Genomic DNA, 22,087 nt, shown 5'->3' with positions numbered 1-22,087 from the left:
CTGCGGACTGGGTTCGCGGACTTGGCAAGCCAATTCCACAATCCTCCCGATTTCTCTTGATCAACAAAGTTCGAAAACTTCGGTTTCAAGAAATACATGGTTATGTAATTTAAACTCTCATTTCAATCATTGGGACATTCTCAGAGGACGCTATGTAGCCGTACAGACCGATTCACGTCAGATCAATTCTAAAAGTGATTGAAACTTTTCATGGCTTTCGTCACTAAGTGAAGATAAACTTGATCAAAGCAAAACGCTTTACCAACACACGATTTCGAGATAAAAGATAAGCAATGAATGCTCAACTCGAAATGTCAAATGTGTATGATCCAGTCTATATAGCATACGACTTTTGTCTCATAAGAAGTAGGAGATAGAATAGATAAACTTTTGAGTGATAGATAAGTTCAAGTCTCCACATACCTTTTTGTTGATGAAGCTCCACGGTTCCTTGTATAGATCTTCGTCGTTGTATGATGAATCGCCATGAAGTCCTTGAGCTCAACTACACTAGTCTATCCTAGTCCGAGACTTAGCTGTGTAGGCTAGAAATCAAGACTCATAGTTTTGATCACTAACATTGACAAACATGCTTGAAATAGCAACGCATGCGAGGTCGACCGAGCTATGCTCTAACATTAACCGATTCCTGGTGTCCTACATGAATACCAAAAACACTACCCAGAATCGGTTTACAAGTGCATGTACGTAAACCAATTATGGGTAGTGTTTTCGAAAAAAAAATCAAAATTTTTCAGTTGTTTGGTGTTTTGAAGATCGATTTGCATTAGTTGATCTCACATCTAACACAATTAATTAACACCTAATACGATTAATTATCGCTAATTAATCAGGGGTAAAATGGGTAGTAAGAGAATAATCGGATAATGGGTTGTGTAAAATTCATTTCTAATGACCATTTTTGTCATCTAGTAACAGGCCCCAAATAACTGGACTAGGCCCCAAACTAGCCAGGTTAAAATTCAATCCTAAGCCTTATCCTTCTAGATTTAAATTTATTCAAGTCATTTCTAAACTAGCATCAATCAATTCTAACTACATCGACCGATTTAAAGGAAATTTCATCATCTTTTTTTTTTTTTTTGCAAATTAAACGTCATCGATTGTAGCCCATTACTCTTACCAAAATCGGCTGACGTCCATGTCCATATTAACCGATTCTTATGATAATCGATCGATGTTCATGCCCACATCAACCGATCTATTCTTTATGTGTTTTCTGGTTAAAGAACATTTAACCAGAATCGACCGATGTTCATGCCTATGTTACCCGATTCTTGTATGAAAGAAATGCCTAATTTTTTGTATGTTATTTATGCTAGAATCGAATTATGTCAGTGTTTTCTTAGCTGTTAAGCCGATAAACCGATTCTAACAATCGGGCTATTTAGTAAGTAATATTCATCGATTATGGGTGTTTTTCGCGACTTAAAACATCAATCCAGAATCGGGCTATTTAGTAAGTAATATGAACCGGTTTTATGTGCATGAACATCAACCGATTATGGGTTGATTTTTTCAAAAAAAAAAAACAACATTTTTTTCGTCTTTTGATGTTGCTTTTCTAAGTTAACAAAATTAAACATCTCTTAATCAACCAAATTAACACCAGGAACAAATTAGCCATTAAGTAAAATATTTGAGTAAGGGATTTTTCATTTTACTTCAATTTTTTTTTTTTTTTTTTAGAGATAGGCCTCACACTAGCCAGGAACTACCTCAAACTCTCTCTTTTTTGTTCTTTCTTTTTCTCTTCTCATTTAAACTTTAACACGTAAAATCGGTTAAGGCAGACCGGAACCCACAGTTACAAGATAGCTTTACTTCATGGTACAGCCTAATACTGGGATTTGCAATACCCACTACATGATTTCAACAAAAAGTATACAATTATCTCTCAACCATTAAGAAAAAATCTTAATTTCTTGGTTGGATCAATTCGTATTGTTTACAGAAGCCGTGAGGATTTTTACCACCCTGGTCTTAATAATTACTAGCAGATTGGTTGCGATGTGAGCATGCTTACCGGTGAGAAAACTACAGTTAGTCGTGCGTGGTCTGAAAGAGAGTAGTTTTCTGGCCACAGACCTTTCTCTACTTCACGGGGGAAGAGAACTGCATTCTTCACGTTAAAACCATACATTTGTTCCTCCTCTACGCCTTCTCCTGTGCTCTCTTCGATCTTTTCCTCTATTTGGTCAAAACAACATACTGGATCCCAAATTCGCTGCTGCAATACCAAAATTAAAATATCAATCAAAAGGCAATAATACAGAGACCATTGGACTAGGCAGAAATTTCTATATGGAGTAATAAACCAACTAAACCACTTCCTAGGGCAATCAAGAACACCACTAGCAACTTCTTTCATCAGAAACCTAAACTAATGACATTTTCCTTAACTCAGAAACCTAAACTAATGACATTTTCCTTAACCCAGGGGTGATCAGGGTGGTATTACAAATCATCGATTCAGATAGAGGAGTTGGCTTCCAAAATGTGTTCTAAAAGGGGTTGTGTGGGTGCAAACCCTTTCTTTTAACAGATTACCAGCTCATTATCGATTGGGATCAGAAAATACCTAATTACAAAGTACCAGCGGAACAAACTTTTGAATTTTCAGGCGTGATAAACATTATCGAGCGAGCAACGCAGCAAGCAAGATACTGAAACTTGACAAATAGTCGACAAAATAAAAATCAATTACCTGAAATTCACCGTAGTCAACAACACCATTTCCATCTACGTCCGCTTGAATCCACACATCCTCGATCTCTTCAGAACTCAGTGTATGAGGGTCACCAGTTAAACCAAGCTGAATCATGTGGAATATAATTAGGTCTATGTTGTCTAACATAATTTACTTTATTTCATCTCTTATAGTATACAATATGGTATATACCTGACGCAGTGCTTCACAGAAAGCAGAGTAGGTAATGTAATCACCAGGACTATCAGCTTTCAAGAACGCAAATGCATCACTTTCGTTCAAGGAAGCTTCACGTAGTTGGTACTGCAACCAAAACAAACTTAGCATCAGAAAACATTTTTACTACAAGTGATCACTCAGAAGAGATAGTTTCGGCATTAAATTCATCCTATACTATTTGTTTAACTCACCTTAATTATACTAAATACAGCTTCACCCCAACTTGTTTTTAGTGGTTTCCGATACTTAGTAGGATTAAGAAGCCATATGAAATCTACACCGCAGATATTCCCTCGATGATTTCGGTGACTAACCCACTGTAACAAAACTCTAAATAGCATGAGAAACATTTTATTTTAAACCTTTGGAGGTAATCTCCAAGGAGAGAGATGAAATTTCTATTCGAAACTATATAGTAAGTTGTAAGTAATAACCTTGTGGGCATCCGCATCGCTGTCCGTATACTGATGAGCAGCATCATATGACGACACAAAACTCTGGGATCTAAGGAACTTATAGACGTGTCCCCGCTTGCTCCCGTTCCAGTCACTGTGAAAAAGCACGCAGAATAAAGTTAAGGATTTTTTGATATTATCGTGATCTTTGATAAAGAACGGGGTCAAAAACTTACCCACAGAGTAGCATTGGCATAGGATTAAGCTTGTTTTCTTTCTGGTAGGATTCTACATACTTAAGGATTTTGTAAACCTGTTTTACCAGAACATAATATATACTTATAAATTAGTTCTGTCTCAACTATAAGCAAATAAAAATTTGCTGATAAAAATATAGAAAATTACGTATTTACGGCAGATAATTCTACCTGATGTAACCGTACGATGGAAAGACTAGAATCATGAGGAAATAACAGATGGGTATTCACGATGAGAATTTCTTGCAAAACATTTTTATGCCGACAGGGTGAGAAGGGCACAACTGATTCAACGTGTAACAGTTGCGCAACACGATCTCCGAAATCATTGAAAAGCAATTCTCTATAGTCTAAAATTGTAAAGTAATCCTTATGAACAGCGGTGAGCAAACCTGTTTATAACAGAAAGAGTTTGTTAGAAATCAAAACACATAAAAATATTTAAGTTTAGTATACAAATTGTTTCTGGTTAAATTTAATGGCAGTACAATATATATTATTACCCTTTTGGTTCTTCACTGAAAGCTTTTTACCTTGATGTTTGCATGAAAACTTATGACATGCTTTAAAATTGGTACGACCAAGTAGTGATAAGCATGCTCATTTATGCATGATCTATAATTTGATTGACTTAATATTCTCAATTATTTTAAATGAAGGAATCCGAAATGCATCTCTGACTTAACACATCTATACTTACATTTAAACAGGATTTCCAAGCTGACTATGGACATATTATTTGTTTTCTATGCCCTCGTCACCAAAGCTTCCCTAGATGAACTTAATTTGATCAACACCATACGTCATATTCATTTTCAATGATATTATAAGTAAGTCGTTTCAAAATTATTAATATAAAGTAGTAATCTATACAGAATGAGTGCTCCCAAATTTGTGAGATGGGTGCAAAATACCCCTTACAAGTTTGAAAAAACAAAGAATATTCTCTCAAACTTAAGCAACGATATACTAAACAAAAAAAGTTAAAATAATCATTACTTTATATCAATAAATTATGTTTCATTAGGGTTGGTCGACTCATGGTTGAGTGAGGGGCCACAAAACTAGTATTCCAGACGGACAATAGAAAAATCAAGACCAACCAAAGAAACCGACATTAAGTCGGAATAAGTGAAGCGCCAATCAATTAGACGAACTTATCGAGTAAGAATCATTTGTGAAACAAGAAAAGATAAAGGGGGGAAAGTGATTCATGATCAGGATTAGATGCACTGTTATAGAAAATAGAAGTTCCAAGCGAATAATTGATATCCTTTTTGGCAGTAAGTAATAACGAAGATCCAAGAAAAAGTTCAACCCGAAAAAAGGGACCATACCATCTCCTCGGTTGTTTGTGCGTGCTAGCTTGAAACTAGTATAGCCTGCATTACCAAGTCTTTTCTCATACATTTCAACAAGCTCTTCATTTCCAACCCAAAATTCCTATTGAGACAAGAATCCATATTAAACCAGCAAAATCATTGCACTCACGGTTATATACTTGAATGGCAGAGTTATTGTAATAAGTTAAAATCAAAGAAAAACTAAATTAACAAAAACAAATGGAAATGCATTGATAACTTACCTGAAGACATATGATTGACGATCTATCACACAACAAAAGATCCAATATACTTCGGTTTCTGCTAAACCAGTATGCTCTGTATTCGCTTTCTCGGCGGCTTTGATTCTGTTATGCAACACCAACCAATACTAACCATTAGTTTCTAAAGTCTAAACAATAATCAGAAAGAAAAGCTTGAGTACCCACACAGACATTTAAGCAAACAGCTTGAATTCAAACAATTTTTATGTTCATCAAATTCTAAATTACAATCTAACATAAACCATATTAAAAACACTTCAAATTTCAAAATTTCTTATTCAATTTTCCAAAAAATGCATTGAGAGTCAAAAAGGAACCACATAACATCAAATAAATGAAAAGGTTTACCTCTTTATCAAGTCTTTTGTAGATAGGTGCTAGAATATTGAATGTAGTACAGGAAATACAAGGGTCGGCCATTGATGCATAAGTTCCAATCCTTGATATTCTTCCTTTAACTTTACTACTATTGTTATTATTGGTATTGTTGTCAATTCCTCCACTTGTATTTATCTTTACAAAATTTGAATCCACCACCTGCTTTTATACAAATATCAACATCACAATCAATAAACATCATGAAATCCACAAACACATTTCTATTCAACCAAACCCATACCCAAAATACACCATCCGAATTTGATACTTTACCATTTCACTGTATCGTTTAAGAAGTGGGTAATGTTCTGGTTCTGGTTCTTCAATTAGTTGTTGCTGTTGGTGTTGAAGATTGGATAAAGAGAGAAACAGAACAAAGAAGATAAACAAAGAGAGCAGATTAAAGAGATTGTTGTTTTTGAACATAAAACCAATTCCAAATACAAAGATCAAATTTCTTTCTTAGGATTTAACGATGAACCCAAACAACAAGCAACAGAATAATGTTTGATTGTAAGAAAGAAGAACGATAACCCAATGAAAGATTTGAGTCTTCGTGTTTGTTTTTAAATACAAAATACAAACTCGTTGTGTGGCTCCTTCTCTCTCTAAATTTTATTCTACAAAAATATTATTGTGTAAAATCTTTTTTGTTTTCTGGGATGGATGGAATACGGACGACGATACGTGAAACCGAAAGGGAAACCGAAAGTCTAAGGAGAAAATGTAAAACACAATACTACTTTTAATCTTACCGTCTTTATTAATCAAGGGATTTCGTTACTAATTACCGTCTTTATTAAAGAAAGGCAAAGGTAGGCCTGCACACGGTTCGGTGCGGTTATAGCTAAAACCGTTCACCTAACTGTGTTCGGTGCGGTTATCACAATTAAAACTGCAGCCGAACTGTTTAGTATTCGGTTCGGTTTTTAACCGCATCAATACTATTCGGTTACGGTTCGGTTTTCACCTATACCCTGCACCTGTACATAAACAAGTTGACCAAAGTCTTAAGTCTAAAGATTAACCAAAAAGTCTGATGAAACCAAAGTTAAAAAGCAAGTAGCATAAAGAGTTGCCAGTAAAAGAAAAAGAGTCATCCATTTGATCTTCATTTCTCAAGTAGCAGACCAGTAAAAGATTGCAGTCCATCCATCTCTCAAGCCAATCATCCCCTTAATCTTCATCCTTTCCCAAAATGTCTGCAACAAGAATGCAAAGAAGAAATATTCAAATATATTCAATGAAGTCTAATGATAAAAGGTATAAAAACTAACAGATAAAAGAAGATAACATTCATTCAAATTTCAAGTCAAAAGAGAAGAGATTTTATTACCATCTTCAATGTTGGAATTGTCATCTGGTACATAGTCACACAGAAAATCAAGAGAGATAGGTTTCTGCAACCAGCTTTGCGTACAGAGAAGTGCTTCAACTGTCCTGGCAGATAGCGAGCTTCTCCATGGGGTAAGAATGCGCTTTCCGGTACTGAATGCAGATTCTGATGCAACAGAAGACACTGGTATTGCCAAAATATCCTTCGCCATAAGTGATAGCACCTTGTACTTGGTACTATTAGCCTGCCACCATGCCAGAATATCAAACTCCCTGGTAGACGCTTCACAGTCATCAAGCAAATACCTTTCAAGTTCTGACTTTGAATGAGTACTATGAACATTCATTCTTCGCCTTTTCTTCCTTGATTCAAGCATATCCTCAATGTTCTCTTCTTGCACAGAAACAACCATGTCATCAACACCAGCAGCAGCTGTTGACCCAGTACCTAAAACATCAAAACAATCAATAGTAAGTAATGATGATAACAATCTTTATGATAAAAAGCAGATAAGCAATATTAAGTAATGAACTAATGATGATCAATAGTAAGTAATGATTTCACCTTCCTCTGCATTGGCATTTGAATACATGCTGGTGTACTCATCATAAAGTCTTCCCATATCTTGTTTCACAGCCTTCAAAACAGTTGTAACCCTGAAATCATCTTGCTCATACAAACATTCCAGATCAAATTTCAAACCATATTCTTTCTCCCGAGGATCAAGCAACTTAGCAAAATACATAACAGAGTTCATAGCTTCATAATCCCCCCAATATGCGTTATACTTCCGAAACATTATTTCTGCCATCATAGAAATATGAGGATCTCGGTTTCCTATAGCTCTAAGACGAACCAACTGTTCATGGATCAATGCCAACTGCCATAGAAATTCATGTGAAGTAACTTGAACTGAAGCCGAGAACTTAACAGTAACATCAAAGAAGATTTTTAAACACTTAACAAGACACCTAGCATATGACCAGTCTGCAGCGTAGGGAGCATGATGACGGGGCTTGTTCATTTTCTTAGTATTCTTCTTTCTAGATACATCTCCCTCACATTAAGATTCACTAGATGAACTAAGATAATAATCTTCATTATCAATTACAACAGTATCATCATCGGTATTAGGTAAAGCTTCACTTTCAGATTCTTTGAAAATATACTTAGAACGAAAGCTCTTGTCCTCCCTTTCTAACCTCTTAAATACGTTTTCATATGGAATGGCAGCTTCAAGCATCAGATACGTAGCATTCCACCTGGTCTTCACATCAAGGAAAACCATCTTCTTACAATCAATCTTCTCGAGAGCATCACATTCTTTGAATTTGGCCAACCTAGAGGGAGAACCGGTAACAAACTTGATAACTGATCTGATCCTTCCAACTGACTTGTGATACAACAACACAACATCTTTGACAACAAGCGCAAGAACATGCGCAACACACCTTACCTGATAAGAATGGAACAAGGAAATATCATCAAAAAATCAGTAACAAGCACAAAGAAATATCATAAAGCATGTCATTTCATGTACCTTGATCAACCTACACTAAAATGTAACTTAAACAACCTGCTATCAACCTACTAGAATCAGTTTTCATATTGAGTCAGTTTCAAGTTTCATATTGAATATATATGTTATCAACCTGCTAGAAGTATAGAATAAACATAGCAATAGAGCTAAGAAAAGTAATTATACCTGCATGTATTGAGCTCTCACTACTGCTCCTGTCCAATTGATGACACTGGTTTGAAGATACTCAATTGCGACACTATTTGCACTGACATTGTCCAAAGTCACACCAAAAAGATCTTCTAGACCCCAATCCAGCAAACATTTCTCAAGCATTTTCCCAATCTCCTTTCCAGTATGACCCTTGATCAAGCAAAACAGGATGATCCGCTTTTGAAGTTTCCAATGGATATCAATAAAGTGCACTGTCACACACATATAGTTGAAGTTGTTTGGAGAGGTCCATGTATCAGTTGTAAGAGAGACTCTTTGTTTACTTTCCTTGAAGTATTTCTTCAACTTCTCTTTCTCATCTTTGTACATAATTAAAAGATCTCTGTAAATGGTCATCCTGCTTGGCACCTTGAATCTAGGTTCAAGCTGTTCACTATATCTTCTAAACCTTTCTCCTTCTACAATTCTAAATGTCAGTTCATCTATGACGACAAACTCAGTCAATCTTCTTCTACACATATCCTTGTCATAACTTACAGCAACCAGCTGTGATGACTGTCCAGGCCTTGGTGGTGGAAACACCAAACTCTTTTGTCCCTTGAGCTTCTTGTTGGGATTCTCGACATGTGCCTAAATGTGTCTTCATGCTGGAAGTTCCATTTCCTCTACTATGTGCTTGCAATTTCTTCTAACAATGCTTACACTGTGCTTTTTCTTCGCTGATCCTTATAAAGTCATTCCAAACTTTTGATCTAGTTTTCCCCTTCTTCTTCGGTACAACTTCAGGTGCAGGGTCCTGTGTAGCCTGCTGTGTAGCTTGTATTTCTTGAGTAGCATCAACTTGAGGTGTTATAGATAGTGTCACATCAGTGGAACCAGCTGCAGTGGATGGAAAGGGAGATGCATTTGCCATCTTGCAGCTTGATAATGAAGCTGAACTTGATCCAATCATTGCCCTGCCAAAGGTAAACAAGTTAGTTCTTACTTCTTAATACAAGCACACATATTTCTTAAAACAATCAAGTTAGTTCTGATTATGAACTTGATAATGAAACTGCACTTCATGTGAGTGACATTGCCTGCCATCTAACTCAATTTTAATTAAAAGCAAACAACAAAAGTTGGAAATGGCTAGCACCTACAAAGTTATTAATACAACAAAATTTGAAAAAATAATTTGGATATGATTTTCATCACATCAAACATGATAAATCTCCACCAAAATCCAAACTATTCATTCAATTTCAGGCACATGCCATTAATATCTCAATTACAAAAGCAAAATCCAAACTGCTCTTTCAATTTCAGAGTAAACCTGACTAATTCAACACCCATTAAAACCCTTTTTCACACAGTCACAGATCATAAATCACTTCATTAATCAACAAACCTTTTTCAAAACATTTTACATCAACAAACCCTAAGTTCAAAACCAGAACAAGTCAAAATGAAGATTGAATTAGTTAGTAGTTACCTATAATCAGACTCCTTCCTTCCCTTAACTCAAACTGAATGATAATAGCTTTCATACTCCTTCCTTGAGTTCCTCCTCTTAACTCAACCAAAACCTAAAATAAAAAACCCATGACTGTAATCAGAAAAATAAGATTTGACAAAAGAAATTGATTGATAAACACAAAACAACAAGCAAACGATTTCGATAAAAGAAACCCTAAGTCCTAACAGAAGAATAATTAAAAAAAAAAACCCTAGAAATTGAAAAACAAACAAATCAATCGAAACGAGAATGAGAAATAGAACATGAGATCTATTTACTTACTAGATAGAGCCATAGAGGTGGTGGTGCTCTTGATGGAGGTGGTTTAAAAGATCAGGGTCTGCTGTCTACTGGTGGTGGAGGCGACTGAGGTGAAGGCTGAAGAGAAAATGAAGAGTGAGAGGAAGAGAAACGAAGAAGAGAAAATGCCGAAGAGATTAGGGTTTCAAAATATATATGGTGGAGGCTTTAATCTAGACGGTTAGGATTAATCAGGATAAAAACTAATCGACGGTCCCTATTAATCGGTTGTTCGGTGCGGTTAGTGTGCGGTTATGGGTGGAACCATTCACCGAACCGTAGATCTAACGGTTATTAAAATGAAAACCGTGACCAACCGTTGGATCGTCGGTTCGGTGCGGTTTCGGTGTGGTTAGTGCGGTTTCGGTGCGGTTTGCGGTCTCGGTGCGGTTGGTGTACAGCACTAGGCAAAGGGTTGAGATTCTCTTTATTCTGCCATTGGGCGGTGTTGATTGTCTTTATATATTATGCTTATCTTGACGAATGTGCCACTCCACTCTCCATGTCTACTATCTAAAGAAAATGGGCCGGTTTTATAAGCTTTTTTCGAAGGTCAAGCAACAATCATAACCGCCGTCGAAAAGTTCACTGATAGTACACTCTCTGAATTTTATTTGCGAAAAAAACACTTATGGACCAATTTTGGGTACCAAATACGGACCAATGCACTCGGTGATAATAATATTGGAGTTTTATTTGAGCTTGTTTGCCACAAATTCTGTCAACAACACGGAATTTTATATGAATGAATAGGGGTGCACATACCCTACCCATATCTGTCAACCCTACCCTACCCGCCAGTTTTTTAACCGTATCCTACCCTATCCACTATTTGGTGGGTAGGGTGGCGGGTAAAGATTTTCTTAACCGCCAGTAAACGGGTAGGGTGGCGGGTATAGGCCATATCCTACCCACCCTATCTAGGAATGCACATACCCTACCCATACCCGCCAACCCTACCCTACCCGCCAGTTTTTTAATCGTATCCTACCCTATCCATTATTTGGCGGGTAGGGTGGCGGGTAAAGATTTTCTTAACCGCCAGTAAACGGGTAGGGTGACGGGTTTAGGCCATATCCTATCCACCCTACCCGTTGTGCAGCCCTATGAATGAACACGATATATGCAATGGGAGTGTGCCTTTTTCTCTTTTTGACAACCAAGTATATATAATTCTTGCCCAAACAAATAGCAGCCTCATTGATAAGAACAAGTACAGAAGGAAAAAAAAGAGTTATGTTCCTAATTCTGTCTGGATTAGCTTTGTATATTTACCTGAGAAAGCTCTTGGCCGGTTAAGTTTTCAGACATGGCTTGCGGTGTTGGTACTGTATCGGTACTCATTACCAACCGTACAATTTGATTGGCTAAACTAATATTAGTAGCTATGCCTTGGTTTTACGAGGTTTCTTCTGGAGCACCTAAGTTTATATGAAGGGATGTTTATGTCTTTGCAGATTCATTGTACTTATAACCATCAAGTTGCCTTAGGCGATTGTTAATCGAATCACTTTTCTTTTCTTGATTCGACAAAAGATTATATGTTCTTAGTTTTCTTCAAAAAAAAGAGGAAAGAATATACTTCTTTTGCAACTTGATTAGCTGTTTCTTACTTGAACCACTGTAAGTTGGCGTTAGGCATAAGCTTATTACTGTGGTTTCAAAAATATGTGTACGTGGTTGCTCTAAGATTCTATTCGCTTGTCAATTTGGGGCATCGTGCACCAAAGGATTTTGTTCCGATCATTATCAAAAGAAAAATAATGATAGAATGATGATGTGGATCAGATTATTCGTACAACTTACTTATATTATAAAAATACAGAATAAAACCCTTTACATTAAAGATCAGAATTGACCAACATGCGGAACTGTTAAAACACTACATAAGTTGATCACAGTATTGCCTATTAAAATCCAATTAGTTTTACGATATGTCCACAAACAAGGTTTCTTTCAGCTCACTCAGAATATACCTACAAAAATGCTACTCTTTGTCACCAAATACTTAAGGAAAAGAAGAGAGGGGGAGGAAAAAAAATCTTTTGTGGACGCCTCTTCCTGCAAAATCTCCGGAAAGCTCACAAGAAAAATCCTCGGCGGCTCGTATCCATTTCCGGCTAACAATAGAAAAACACAAAAGCAAGGTAAGCAAACAAATTAAATGAAAAAAGGAGAGGAAAATTCTTTCTAATTCAACCGGGGGAAACATAATACCTTGTGAAGCCGTTCATATTCCCCTCCTTTGGTATCAAATGTTCCATGTTGTAAACTGATCAACTTAAGCGTGAAACGTGGACCACATTCCTGCACGTTTCCGGAAGGATATTTTAGCTAACATGCTTACGAAGACTGTCATGTCATGTGACAACTTCACCTATAAATCAGTCATCCTGCCACCCTTCTTAATGTATCGGAGTGTTTTAGATGGAGAAATAATTTCCTTCCATCTATACCACAGTTTCAATATTTACTTATTTATGTATATCATACTTGAGTTGATAAAAGTTTTTTTCTTTTTTCTTTTCTCTGTAAGTTGCTCAATAAAAGGTTTGAAACAAGTATTCTGCTTGCAAATTATATGGCTTATCACTGTTACCAAACTCAGATGGGTATGTAGTAGGAAGGTAAAAGTTTTGACCTGCAGGCGAGTAATCACTTTTCCGAGCTTCTTCTCCTTGGTTTCTTTATTTTTACCTTTCCCATCGAGCGGCTTGGTTTCTTTTCTGGTCAAAAATATACCTAGCACCATACCGAAAGAAATATTGCTACCATGTAGAACAAAAATTAATTAATATTTAGTAGTACCCTGAAGCAATGTGTTATGCTCAGAGCAAACATAACCCGTACAGAGACAAACCTATGGTGGCAAAAGAAAATGAAATCATGCTGATTGTGGAAGGTCAGAACCCTTCTTCCTCTAAAAGTAGGATCTTGAGGGAAGAGTGATTGTATCATCCTATGCAGAACATGTCGAGAGAAAAAAGATTAGGGGACAAGTATACACGTGGAATTAAATCCAAGAGAAGCTAAACAACAAAGATATTATACGGGAATATCCAACTTCAAAGGGTAAGGATTTTACCTCCCAACATGATGTCCCAAACGTGTCGTGAAATTATTCATCACTAGCTCAGGCATGTGAAGAGTTGGATTACCATGATTCTGCCAGTAACAAATAGAAGTCATTAGGACATACAATGTGTAATCATATGTTAGTTGACACGCAGGCATAAACACAATAAACTTCCTGCACTGCATCCTAAAACTTTCTCGCGTAACAATGAGCCAGGCATGCATGGGTGTGAACAGACATACCTTAATATCCTTGCACAAGACCAGACTTGAGAGTTTAAAATGTGCAGTTGGTCCATCAGGTTAGCCAATAATGAGGAGAGCATCTATAGTGATTTTTTTTTTTGAAAATATTCATGAAATAACGTCTGATCAGAATCAGGTAATAAACTTGAAACCATAACAAAGATAGGTATATAACATAAAAAAACAAATAAACAAGAGTGCAATCAAGGAATAAACGGGAACCCAAAGAGCTTTGCTTACCTGGTTGCCTACGGTTAGTGTGGACAACAACTATAGATGTGAAGTCCTTTTTATTTGCATATTCCACAATCTGCACAACAAAGAAAGGTGTAACCTAAAAAATATTGCACACAGATTAGTAAGCAATGACGTCAAAACCATCAAAATCAACTAAACTTTTTGATGAGCATTTGGAACCTAAAAAATATTGCACATAGGTTCCTCTCTTGAAATAATGAGCATTTGGAATTACTGTCAGTAGTTCCAAGATGAAAGCTGGTCCTCTCTGCAAATAAAAGAATCCATCAAATATCATGTTGTGGACATGACATTTAACCAGATAAACTGCGCAAGTATCGCAGAACATACAGTAGAATTGAAACAACATGTGGTGATCAAAATTTTTGGAGTGATTTCTCGTTTCAGAATCCCACTGAACTCATCCACATCATTCCCAACAAATAACTGCAAGGAAGCAACATACCATCACTTAGAAAAGCTCAACAGTATTTACTTACAAATAATGACTGAAAACATCCCGATGACTATGTTTTGGGTTGAATAAAAATAAAGAGCAACAACACTCCAGATGGAGACTTGAAAGGAGATTAAAAGACAAACCTCTTCATCATCGGGCTTACAAATGATTTCATCAGGCACCCTTGTCTTCTGTTTTCAATGGTATGTGGTGTTGGTCTAGGAGGTAGCTGCAAATTCAAAAAAATTATGAGTAACAAAGCCAAACACCAAAATCTATTTTGCCGAAGAAAACTAATACCCACCTCAATTCCAACTTAAAGCAATTCCTTTATAGATACCAAAAGGTCATCAAACATAACAAAATATTCAAAACAAATGAAAGGTAGGGGGGTTAAAAAATGACCTCTTCCCCGAGCTCCATAGCTTTCTTTTCCTTAGCTTCACGATCTTTTTGCTTCTTTCACTTCTCAACTTTCTTTTTATGCTTGAGCTGGGAATGAACAGCGGCCCTCTTGTCCTTGTTCTTTATTGTAGATGGTAATACCTGTCTTTTCTTATTACACGGTTTTACTTCTCTTTCTTCTTCAGCAGCAGCTTCTCCTTCATCCTTCTTTCTCTTCCCACCCATTTTCATTTCTCCCGAACCGGGCAGTATACAGTTCAGTTCTGGAATTCATTAGAGCAGCATTAGAAGAATAGAGACCTCAAGCTCCATTGATAATGATGAATTTATACTATCGCGAAGCAAATAAAGAATTTAAACTTCATTTATTCATGATGTTCATTATGATTCAAAAATTCAACCTAATAATGATGAATATTAAGTTGAAACAAAGCAATATGTAAGATGCCGCAAATTAGGTTGAGTTTATAAAAGAACATTTGAAATTGGGGGAATTTTTTGATTTTATCCCTGGACATAGGCAAGCATCTATTCAGCTTAAACCATGTCATGTAAGTAAAATCAAGTGGTTAGAAATTAGGGCCAATTCAGAAGTTGACTCTAAATTCCTTAATAAAATAGGAGCAATTCAAAAGATTAATTGAGAAACTCGCTCCATAGTCCCGTAGCTTGAACTTGATAACTGAGCCCAATTTCATGTTATTAAATAACACTAAATCATCAAAGATAAGCCCTAGTTTTATTTTTCCACATATTCTGGAGTAAGCAAATTATATTTACGACAAAAATAGAGTAGGCAATCATAAATTTACGTAGAAATTTACGTTTAGTCCGAAAGTTAGTAGGCTTTGGACGCTCTAGTCCCGTCCTATCCAGCCCAGTACTCTCTAGTCCAAAATTCACCCGTCTTAAACAGTTTAGTCCAAATTTAAACGCGTTAATCCAAACTCTCACAGATTCAAAAATTCCCGAATGTTTTCTCTACCAAAATTACCTTTCACTGTTTTGAATTCATTTCATTGCATGTACAGATTTCCGGAGAGATTCAGAGAGAGAGAGAGAGAGAGCGAGAGCGATAGAGAGAAACTCTTATTTTCTTCTTTCCATTCTCTTTCATTCTCCATTCTTTTCTCTGATGCAGGAACTGCAACACGTTCATGATAACTATGAAAACAAATAGTGCATTAGATGCATAGAGGAAGGTGTTGTTAGTTCTGTTGATTTGCTTGGGTTAGGGTTTCCGGAGAAAAGGTGAAACAGGATCAGAGTTAGGGTTTCTTGATTTGAAATTTAGATGGAGTGGGTGATGATTTGATTTCTTAGAGTTGTGATGAAGAATTAGATCGTGGTGCTGTTGCTGATAGATGAATTAGGAATCGAGAAGATACATAGATGGAAGAACATGGATTTAATTGAAGAATTAGGGATTTGGAAATTGATTGAAGATTTGATTTAGTGATGATAAAGAAGGAATTAAATACTGAGTTTGATGATTTGAGAATTGAATTAAATTAAATTAGAGAAAGAGGAAAGAAAGAAAAAGTCAGAGAGAATGAGGAGTTAGGATTATTCTAGGGTTCATGGAACTGATGGTGGTGGTGATAATTCGAGTGATTGTGTCAATCTCGGAAGAAAAGGTAATCAAGAGAAATCTGAATTTAGAGTTTACTAATTTGATTTATATGCTTGTATGGAATTGTATTGATTTGGTTGATTATTTATGGGTGCTACCTAGATCTGAAATAAACATGATTGTGTAAAGTTGAATTAAGGGTTCCTTGTGGAACTGAGATTCACTGTTTGGAGATTGTGATGAATTGAAGCTAAATTAGGTATCATGTTAAACTGACATAGGAGAAGGTTACGAGAATTAGATATAATGATATCAATGGTGCAGTTACAGGTTAGAATATGGCTTTAAATATAATCTGGCTCTTGAAGTTTATATTTGTACTGCTGTATAGCCTGCATATGTATTTGTAGTAACCTTGTTATGGTGCAATGTTCGATTATGCACTATGGTGACTGTTGACATTATGAAAATGAAGTGAACTTATGCATGACATTTTAGGGAGTGAGATCGGAAATTAAATACACCCTTTTGATCATTTGTTCCATAATCTGTAGGTTAGGAGATTTGTGGATTTATATGTATAAACGTTGCTAGACCAATCTAGTGATGTATAAATGTTGATTTATATGTATGAATGGGTACTTTGATTGTGCTCTAGCCTGCTTAATATGTGAAACAAAATCCTTAACTTATATATATTTAGATATTTGGAAATTGTGAATATTACTTGATTTTGCCAAGTTTGTTAAGTAGGACTCTCACATCTTAGTTGAACTGTATAGGCGCCGTCTTATTAGGCTCGCACAACATTGTTCGTAGTCGAGTATGGTAGAATTTTCTGGTGGATTTTGTTGTATTACTTTACTTTGATGCCAGTCATGTGGCTAGAGAAGTTTGGCGGGTTTATATGTACTTTTAGAATTTTAAATAGTACATCCGTTCAGAACTATGGACGGACCAAACTAGGACAGCAAGCTTTGGTGCATTTATGGCATTAGATTTGCAACAGTGGCCTATTAGTAAGTCGCAGTATTGTGTTAGATCATGAAATGACTTATTTTACTGGTTAGAATATGTGACATGAGGCTATGAGAAAGTTGATAACTTGATACTGCTATTTGAGGATAGTTATTAATTGAGCACATAAGCGGTTGTGTATGTCTTAAAATGTAAGACTTACACGGTCTGAATTGATAAAAACAGTGGACTGAACTAGGGATGTGAACACCTGCCGAACTCTTTAATCTTATGCAGGGTCGTGTTAAAATGATACTACAGTAGCATTTGGTAAAATTTAGTATCGCAATCTGGGCACAAGTCTATAAGGTCTGAACCTATCGGAGACAAGTCATTTTTATGGGGTTCACTGCCCAATCCAACGATTATGCTTAATCCTAAAACTAACAATTATCCGTTGTATTTTCTTGTACACCAGTTATATAAGTGCACATAAAAGTGCACCTTTTTTTGTGCTTGTTATACGAGGTGTATATGCCTGTATACCGGTTATATGTTGTGGTCTCCTTATCGAATTTGGTTATTGGATGATTGTGCTATGAAACAACTTTCAATTGATGGTTGTGCGCTGGATGGTGCTCAAGGGCCACAATGGATAGAAGCATGGGTATGAGCATTAACCTAAGGGTATGAATTATAATTTAGGCATGAGTAGTAACATTACTGTATTCTATTGTTGGCATTACAATTCGTTCTCAAGAGACCTAAAGTGTGCCACTAGCATTATAGCCCATGTTACCAACTGTAGTAGCATTATAGTTGGTACGAATGGGTCTTTGTATATATAATCTCAAGTAAATTTTAATTGCACTATTAGCTGGTCAGTTAGTAAGTGTGAGTTTGAGTTTGGGAGAGAGAAGAAATGAATGAGCAGAAGCAACTAGTACTGGTCGGAATTGATGATAATAATACGGAGAGAAAGGAATTTGGAAAATTATTCAATTTCTTAGAAAATTATCTAGCTGAAATTTTATTCTCTTTTACTTATTGAATTTTGGCAACGAATTGGTAAAGAGTTGACATTTGTGCTATTTCTCCGTTGCTGCTAATTTTTTCATCTAAATTTGGTTGGAATTCTGCGGTGGTACCAAGTTAAGAAAGTATCTACAATGTCGGTCCAATCTTAAATAAATTGGTTTCTTTTGTGGCTTAGGAAATTGATCTTACTTGGGGTGTTAAGAATGATCTCAAAAAGCTCCAGAACACCTTGGAAATGAATGCAGCGGTGACAGATGATGCTGAGAAGAAGCAAATAAGAGACAGTTCTGTGCGATTGTGGATAAAGCGGCTTAAAGATCTGCTCATGACGCTGCTGATGTGCTGGATGAGTTCGTAATGCGGAGAAATGAAATGATCAGAAAGAGGGTTAAGGTACGTAATCACGTTTCTTCTTCCAACCCATTTGCGCTTTTGGAATTTCATGAAAATTGTTTTCTAGCGATAGTGTTTGATAGATCAAAATGCCTAAGATATCATATTTAAAGATAATGTAACATTAGGGATTAGTGAAAACTGTAATATTTTCTGACGATTGGATTATGTACACACCAGCAACACCTAAGCAACCGGGATTACTTAAATTTTTAATTGTGATCTACAGGAAATTATGTAATGTCCAGTAGCTCACCAGTTCAAAGAATAATTGGTGATCCAAAACAGTCAAAATCTTATCCTAAGAAGATTCTTTGCTGCACTTATGACTGGTAAGTGCAATTATGCCCTTTTCCAATGATTGTTTTTATCTATCTAGTAGACATGGAAGATAGGGTCATTTTGGTATAATTACTTTGGGTACATATGTGGACAGCATGTGTATATACTTGTACACATGTTGATTGTTAACGTGTACATAGTTGTACACCATTGTGCTATCTTTTTGTTTATATTTTAGTTGTACACCGTTTTGATTCTTTTTGAAGCTGGGCATAATTCTGTAGTTTAGTTGTTTTTTGTTTATATTTTCTTCTTCGGACCAATTTATTAATGTGTAATATTTTGTTTTTCAGGTGTACATACTTGTACACATATTGATTATTTAGGTGTACATAGCTGTATACATGTTATTCTTTTTGAAGTCTAAGAAATTAGGTAAAGCACGAATGTGTACATAGTTGTACATACATGTTATGTTATTTAGGTGTACATAATTGTCCACATGTTGATTAGTTAGGTGTACATAGTTGTACATTAACAATAATGAGGGAAAGCACTAATGTGTACAGGTGTTGGATTTTTTATAAGTGTGTACGTAGTTGGACTGTGATATCCATCCCTTACATCAGCTTCCATTTGCTTTCGGTAGAAATAAATGATATTAGTTACGTTAGCATATATATATAGGACTGAAATCTCTAAATATCAATATGTAATGTTAATGTGGACCAAGTCATTACTGTCAACATGATTACAAGCAAAATTTGCATTACATCTCTTTGTAGTTTTCCATGGTACTTCACTTGAATGAATGTATTCCTTTTATCCTGATCAATGATGTTGTCAAAATTCCAGAATATTTTTACTGTGCACATTGTTTAGTTTTCGGTTTGCTTCCAGCATTTACAATTTAAGCTACTGTTGATGCTGAGTTCAAGCTCCAAATGTCCAGATTTTTTGGTTGGCTAGCGTAACTCACCTGAGTACGAAATCAGCAAGATGTGAAGCAAAGATCACTGGATTGTCACCTGCAACATATGGATGGGCTATCTATAAGTTTAAATTTCTGACAGGAGGAGCAGCCAGTACCAAAAAAGTCTTGACTTAATAAAAGTTACGGATCAGGTACGCCCCTACATTTTGTTATAGTAATAAAATTTCCTCGTCTGAGATTTTCTAGTCTTTGGTTAGTATTTTTAAACCGCAACTTAGAGCATTGCCAACACAATAGTTTTTTGGGTCGATATAAATGTTGAGAAGCAAACTGCCTATATTTAGAAAAAATGATGAAAACCATACCGCTGTTTTTGAATCCAAAACACATACTATCATTATTCGTAATTTCCAAGAAAGTTTAAGATACATTTTTTTTTTGTTCTTGATGATCAACAAGGAAAAAGAAATATGAAAGAGCCATCTACAAATTAAGTCTCGCTGACGCCAAAGCTTCGGAGATGCAAGAGAGCAACCACTTGTTTTCATCATGGTTGGACAAAGCAAACCGAGCTTATATATGGAAAGTGGAGTTCCCATCTCTTTCGATAAAAGTGTACTGAATAGAGCTCCAATGGCAGATAAGTTTTCTGATTTTGCATACTATGGGTTGGATTTTGAATGTGTACATAATTGTACACCTGTTGATTTTCAATATGCACATAGGTCTACACCTGTTGATCGCTAATACATACATTATTGTACATTTGTAGATTTTTAACGAACATGGTCGATATGAGTTTGATGAATGGATTGTTTTGTATCCTGTTATGGAGAAGTTAGTTGGTAATATCTCTGGGTAGTCTGTTCCCCATCTTCTTAAAGGGGCTTGTTTGTAGGTGTGACATTGTTACTTCACTTTTTTATTCAGAAATCATTTGTTTGACGACGTTGTAGGATGGAATGACATGCTTCTAGCTGATGATATGATATGGGGCCAGAATTGCTTCAACGAGCTTGTCCATAAACAGTTGGGACCACTGGTTGATAAGGAAAGTGGTCTTGTGTTTTCTTAGGATAAAACACATGTTTGTACACCACTGTAGGCTAAGATTTCTGGATGTTTCTGCACCACTGTAGACTAGGAAAGTGGTCTTGTGTTTTCTGTAGATGCTTACATGTTTGTACACCACTGTAGACCAAGATTTTTTTTAAATGAGAATTATATAGCTATAGGTGTTCTTTTTGTAGCTCTCGGAAAGAGCTTTCCGAGTATATAAAAGTTGCGAATTTCGAACAAACGGTTTAAAAGATAAATTGTTTTCTAATTATTTTTGTATTATTTAGAATTGATGACATCATCATGAGTCATTTTGGACTAAACTGTAAATATTTGGACTAAATTGTAAATCAGGAAGGTTATATGTGTATTTTGCATATTTTAAATAATTTTTGGACTAAATTGTAAAACTCGGGATGAACTAATCTGTACTTTTTAACTTGTTTTTGGATTAAACCGTTTTTTTCCCTAAATTTACTAGCCACTTTGCAGGGAGATATTCCAGGCATGGAAAATTGTGGTTTAACGAATACAAAATGAACCAACACTTGCAATTCAACCAACCAGTTTGTGCTTATTTTTTTAAGGGTTCATGAACTGAATTTCAGGACGGTGGTGGGAGCTCAGGAAAAAAAGAGAGTGAATTACAGCTAGGGTTTAAGCCTTTATTCCTAAATGAATGTAGATATCTAATCACCAAAATATTGCTCCAATCCAACCGACTAACGTTTCAATTACCAACCCTAGAGAGAGAGAGAGATTACCTTTCACTGATTGCTTGTGCTCCCCAGTTGGTGGTCCAGTAGTACCAGTGATGGTGGTGAACACCGTTCGTGCTGGAACGAGAGAGACTGAGAGATGGGAGTTCGCAGACGAGATTTTAGGACTGTTGGATCTTCCACTAAATAAGAGGTTTTAGGCTCATGGACCTAATACAAATTGGCTAAACTAGATTTTGCATCCGTGATACGCCGGGCGGGCCCAGAAACCAACCCCGTTCCGATACATGTTTAGA

The 22,087-nt window shown here is 36.0% G+C and overlaps 2 protein-coding genes, 1 long non-coding RNA gene and 1 pseudogene across 14 annotated transcripts; 1 reads left to right on the top strand and 3 right to left on the bottom strand.

Moving 5' to 3' along the window:
* Positions 1-1,689: 1,689 nt before the first annotated feature.
* Positions 1,690-7,319, bottom strand: LOC113297520 (uncharacterized calcium-binding protein At1g02270-like). 9 transcript variants are annotated; one of them, XM_026546007.1, is made up of 13 exons: positions 6,923-7,319; positions 6,718-6,788; positions 5,860-5,922; positions 5,557-5,748; positions 5,188-5,292; positions 4,940-5,045; positions 3,774-3,994; positions 3,582-3,658; positions 3,385-3,499; positions 3,142-3,267; positions 2,924-3,034; positions 2,729-2,836; positions 1,690-2,251 (listed from the first exon to the last, which is right to left on the bottom strand). In XM_026546007.1, exons 2-13 carry the CDS (start codon positions 6,736-6,738, stop codon positions 2,015-2,017), a joined length of 1,482 nt encoding a protein of 493 aa, XP_026401792.1. In that variant the 5' UTR covers positions 6,739-6,788; positions 6,923-7,319; the 3' UTR covers positions 1,690-2,014. The 9 variants fall into 9 exon arrangements, with proteins under 9 accessions (XP_026401792.1, XP_026401793.1, XP_026401794.1 ...); XM_026546008.1 differs by having other exon boundaries at positions 5,557-5,745; XM_026546009.1 differs by lacking the exon at positions 6,923-7,319 and having other exon boundaries at positions 6,342-6,767.
* Positions 6,763-7,946, bottom strand: LOC113294718 (zinc finger BED domain-containing protein RICESLEEPER 2-like). Its single transcript, XM_026543093.1, has 3 exons — positions 7,487-7,946; positions 7,007-7,369; positions 6,763-6,788 (listed from the first exon to the last, which is right to left on the bottom strand). Exons 1-3 carry the CDS (start codon positions 7,944-7,946, stop codon positions 6,763-6,765), a joined length of 849 nt encoding a protein of 282 aa, XP_026398878.1.
* Positions 7,947-12,191: 4,245 nt separating this feature from the next.
* On the bottom strand, positions 12,192-15,563 carry LOC113297519 (annotated as a pseudogene).
* Positions 15,564-15,793: 230 nt separating this feature from the next.
* Positions 15,794-21,340, top strand: LOC113297518. 4 transcript variants are annotated; one of them, XR_003333515.1, is made up of 6 exons: positions 15,794-16,473; positions 18,580-18,797; positions 19,027-19,129; positions 20,032-20,204; positions 20,473-20,858; positions 20,970-21,340. It is a non-coding gene; the product is annotated as an uncharacterized LOC113297518 (long non-coding RNA). The 4 variants fall into 4 exon arrangements; XR_003333516.1 differs by having other exon boundaries at positions 20,480-21,340; XR_003333514.1 differs by having other exon boundaries at positions 20,473-21,340.
* Positions 21,341-22,087: the final 747 nt, after the last annotated feature.

This window comes from Papaver somniferum, chromosome 7, assembly GCF_003573695.1.
Source record: "Papaver somniferum cultivar HN1 chromosome 7, ASM357369v1, whole genome shotgun sequence".
NCBI classification, from domain to species: domain Eukaryota; kingdom Viridiplantae; phylum Streptophyta; class Magnoliopsida; order Ranunculales; family Papaveraceae; genus Papaver; species Papaver somniferum.
The sequence above is the reverse complement of the archived record's forward strand: the minus strand, read 5'-3'. Positions and strand labels throughout refer to the sequence as shown.

Bases quoted from the DNA above. Each gene is read 5' to 3' on its own strand.
- LOC113297520 (XM_026546004.1), bottom strand. From the start codon at position 6,012: ATGTTCAAAAACAACAATCTCTTTAATCTGCTCTCTTTGTTTATCTTC. The intron at 3,500-3,581 runs GTAAGTTTTTGA...GCTTTTTCACAG, and splicing joins ATGCCAATGCTACTCTGTGG to TGACTGGAACGGGAGCAAGC. The intron at 2,252-2,728 runs GTAATTGATTTT...TTGGTATTGCAG, and splicing joins TTGACTACGGTGAATTTCAG to CAGCGAATTTGGGATCCAGT.
- LOC113294718 (XM_026543093.1), bottom strand. From the start codon at position 7,946: ATGAACAAGCCCCGTCATCATGCTCCCTACGCTGCAGACTGGTCATAT. The intron at 7,370-7,486 runs GTGAAATCATTA...TTGATGTTTTAG, and splicing joins AAATGCCAATGCAGAGGAAG to GTACTGGGTCAACAGCTGCT. The intron at 6,789-7,006 runs GTACGCAAAGCT...TTCTTGTTGCAG, and splicing joins GACAGTTGAAGCACTTCTCT to ACATTTTGGGAAAGGATGAA.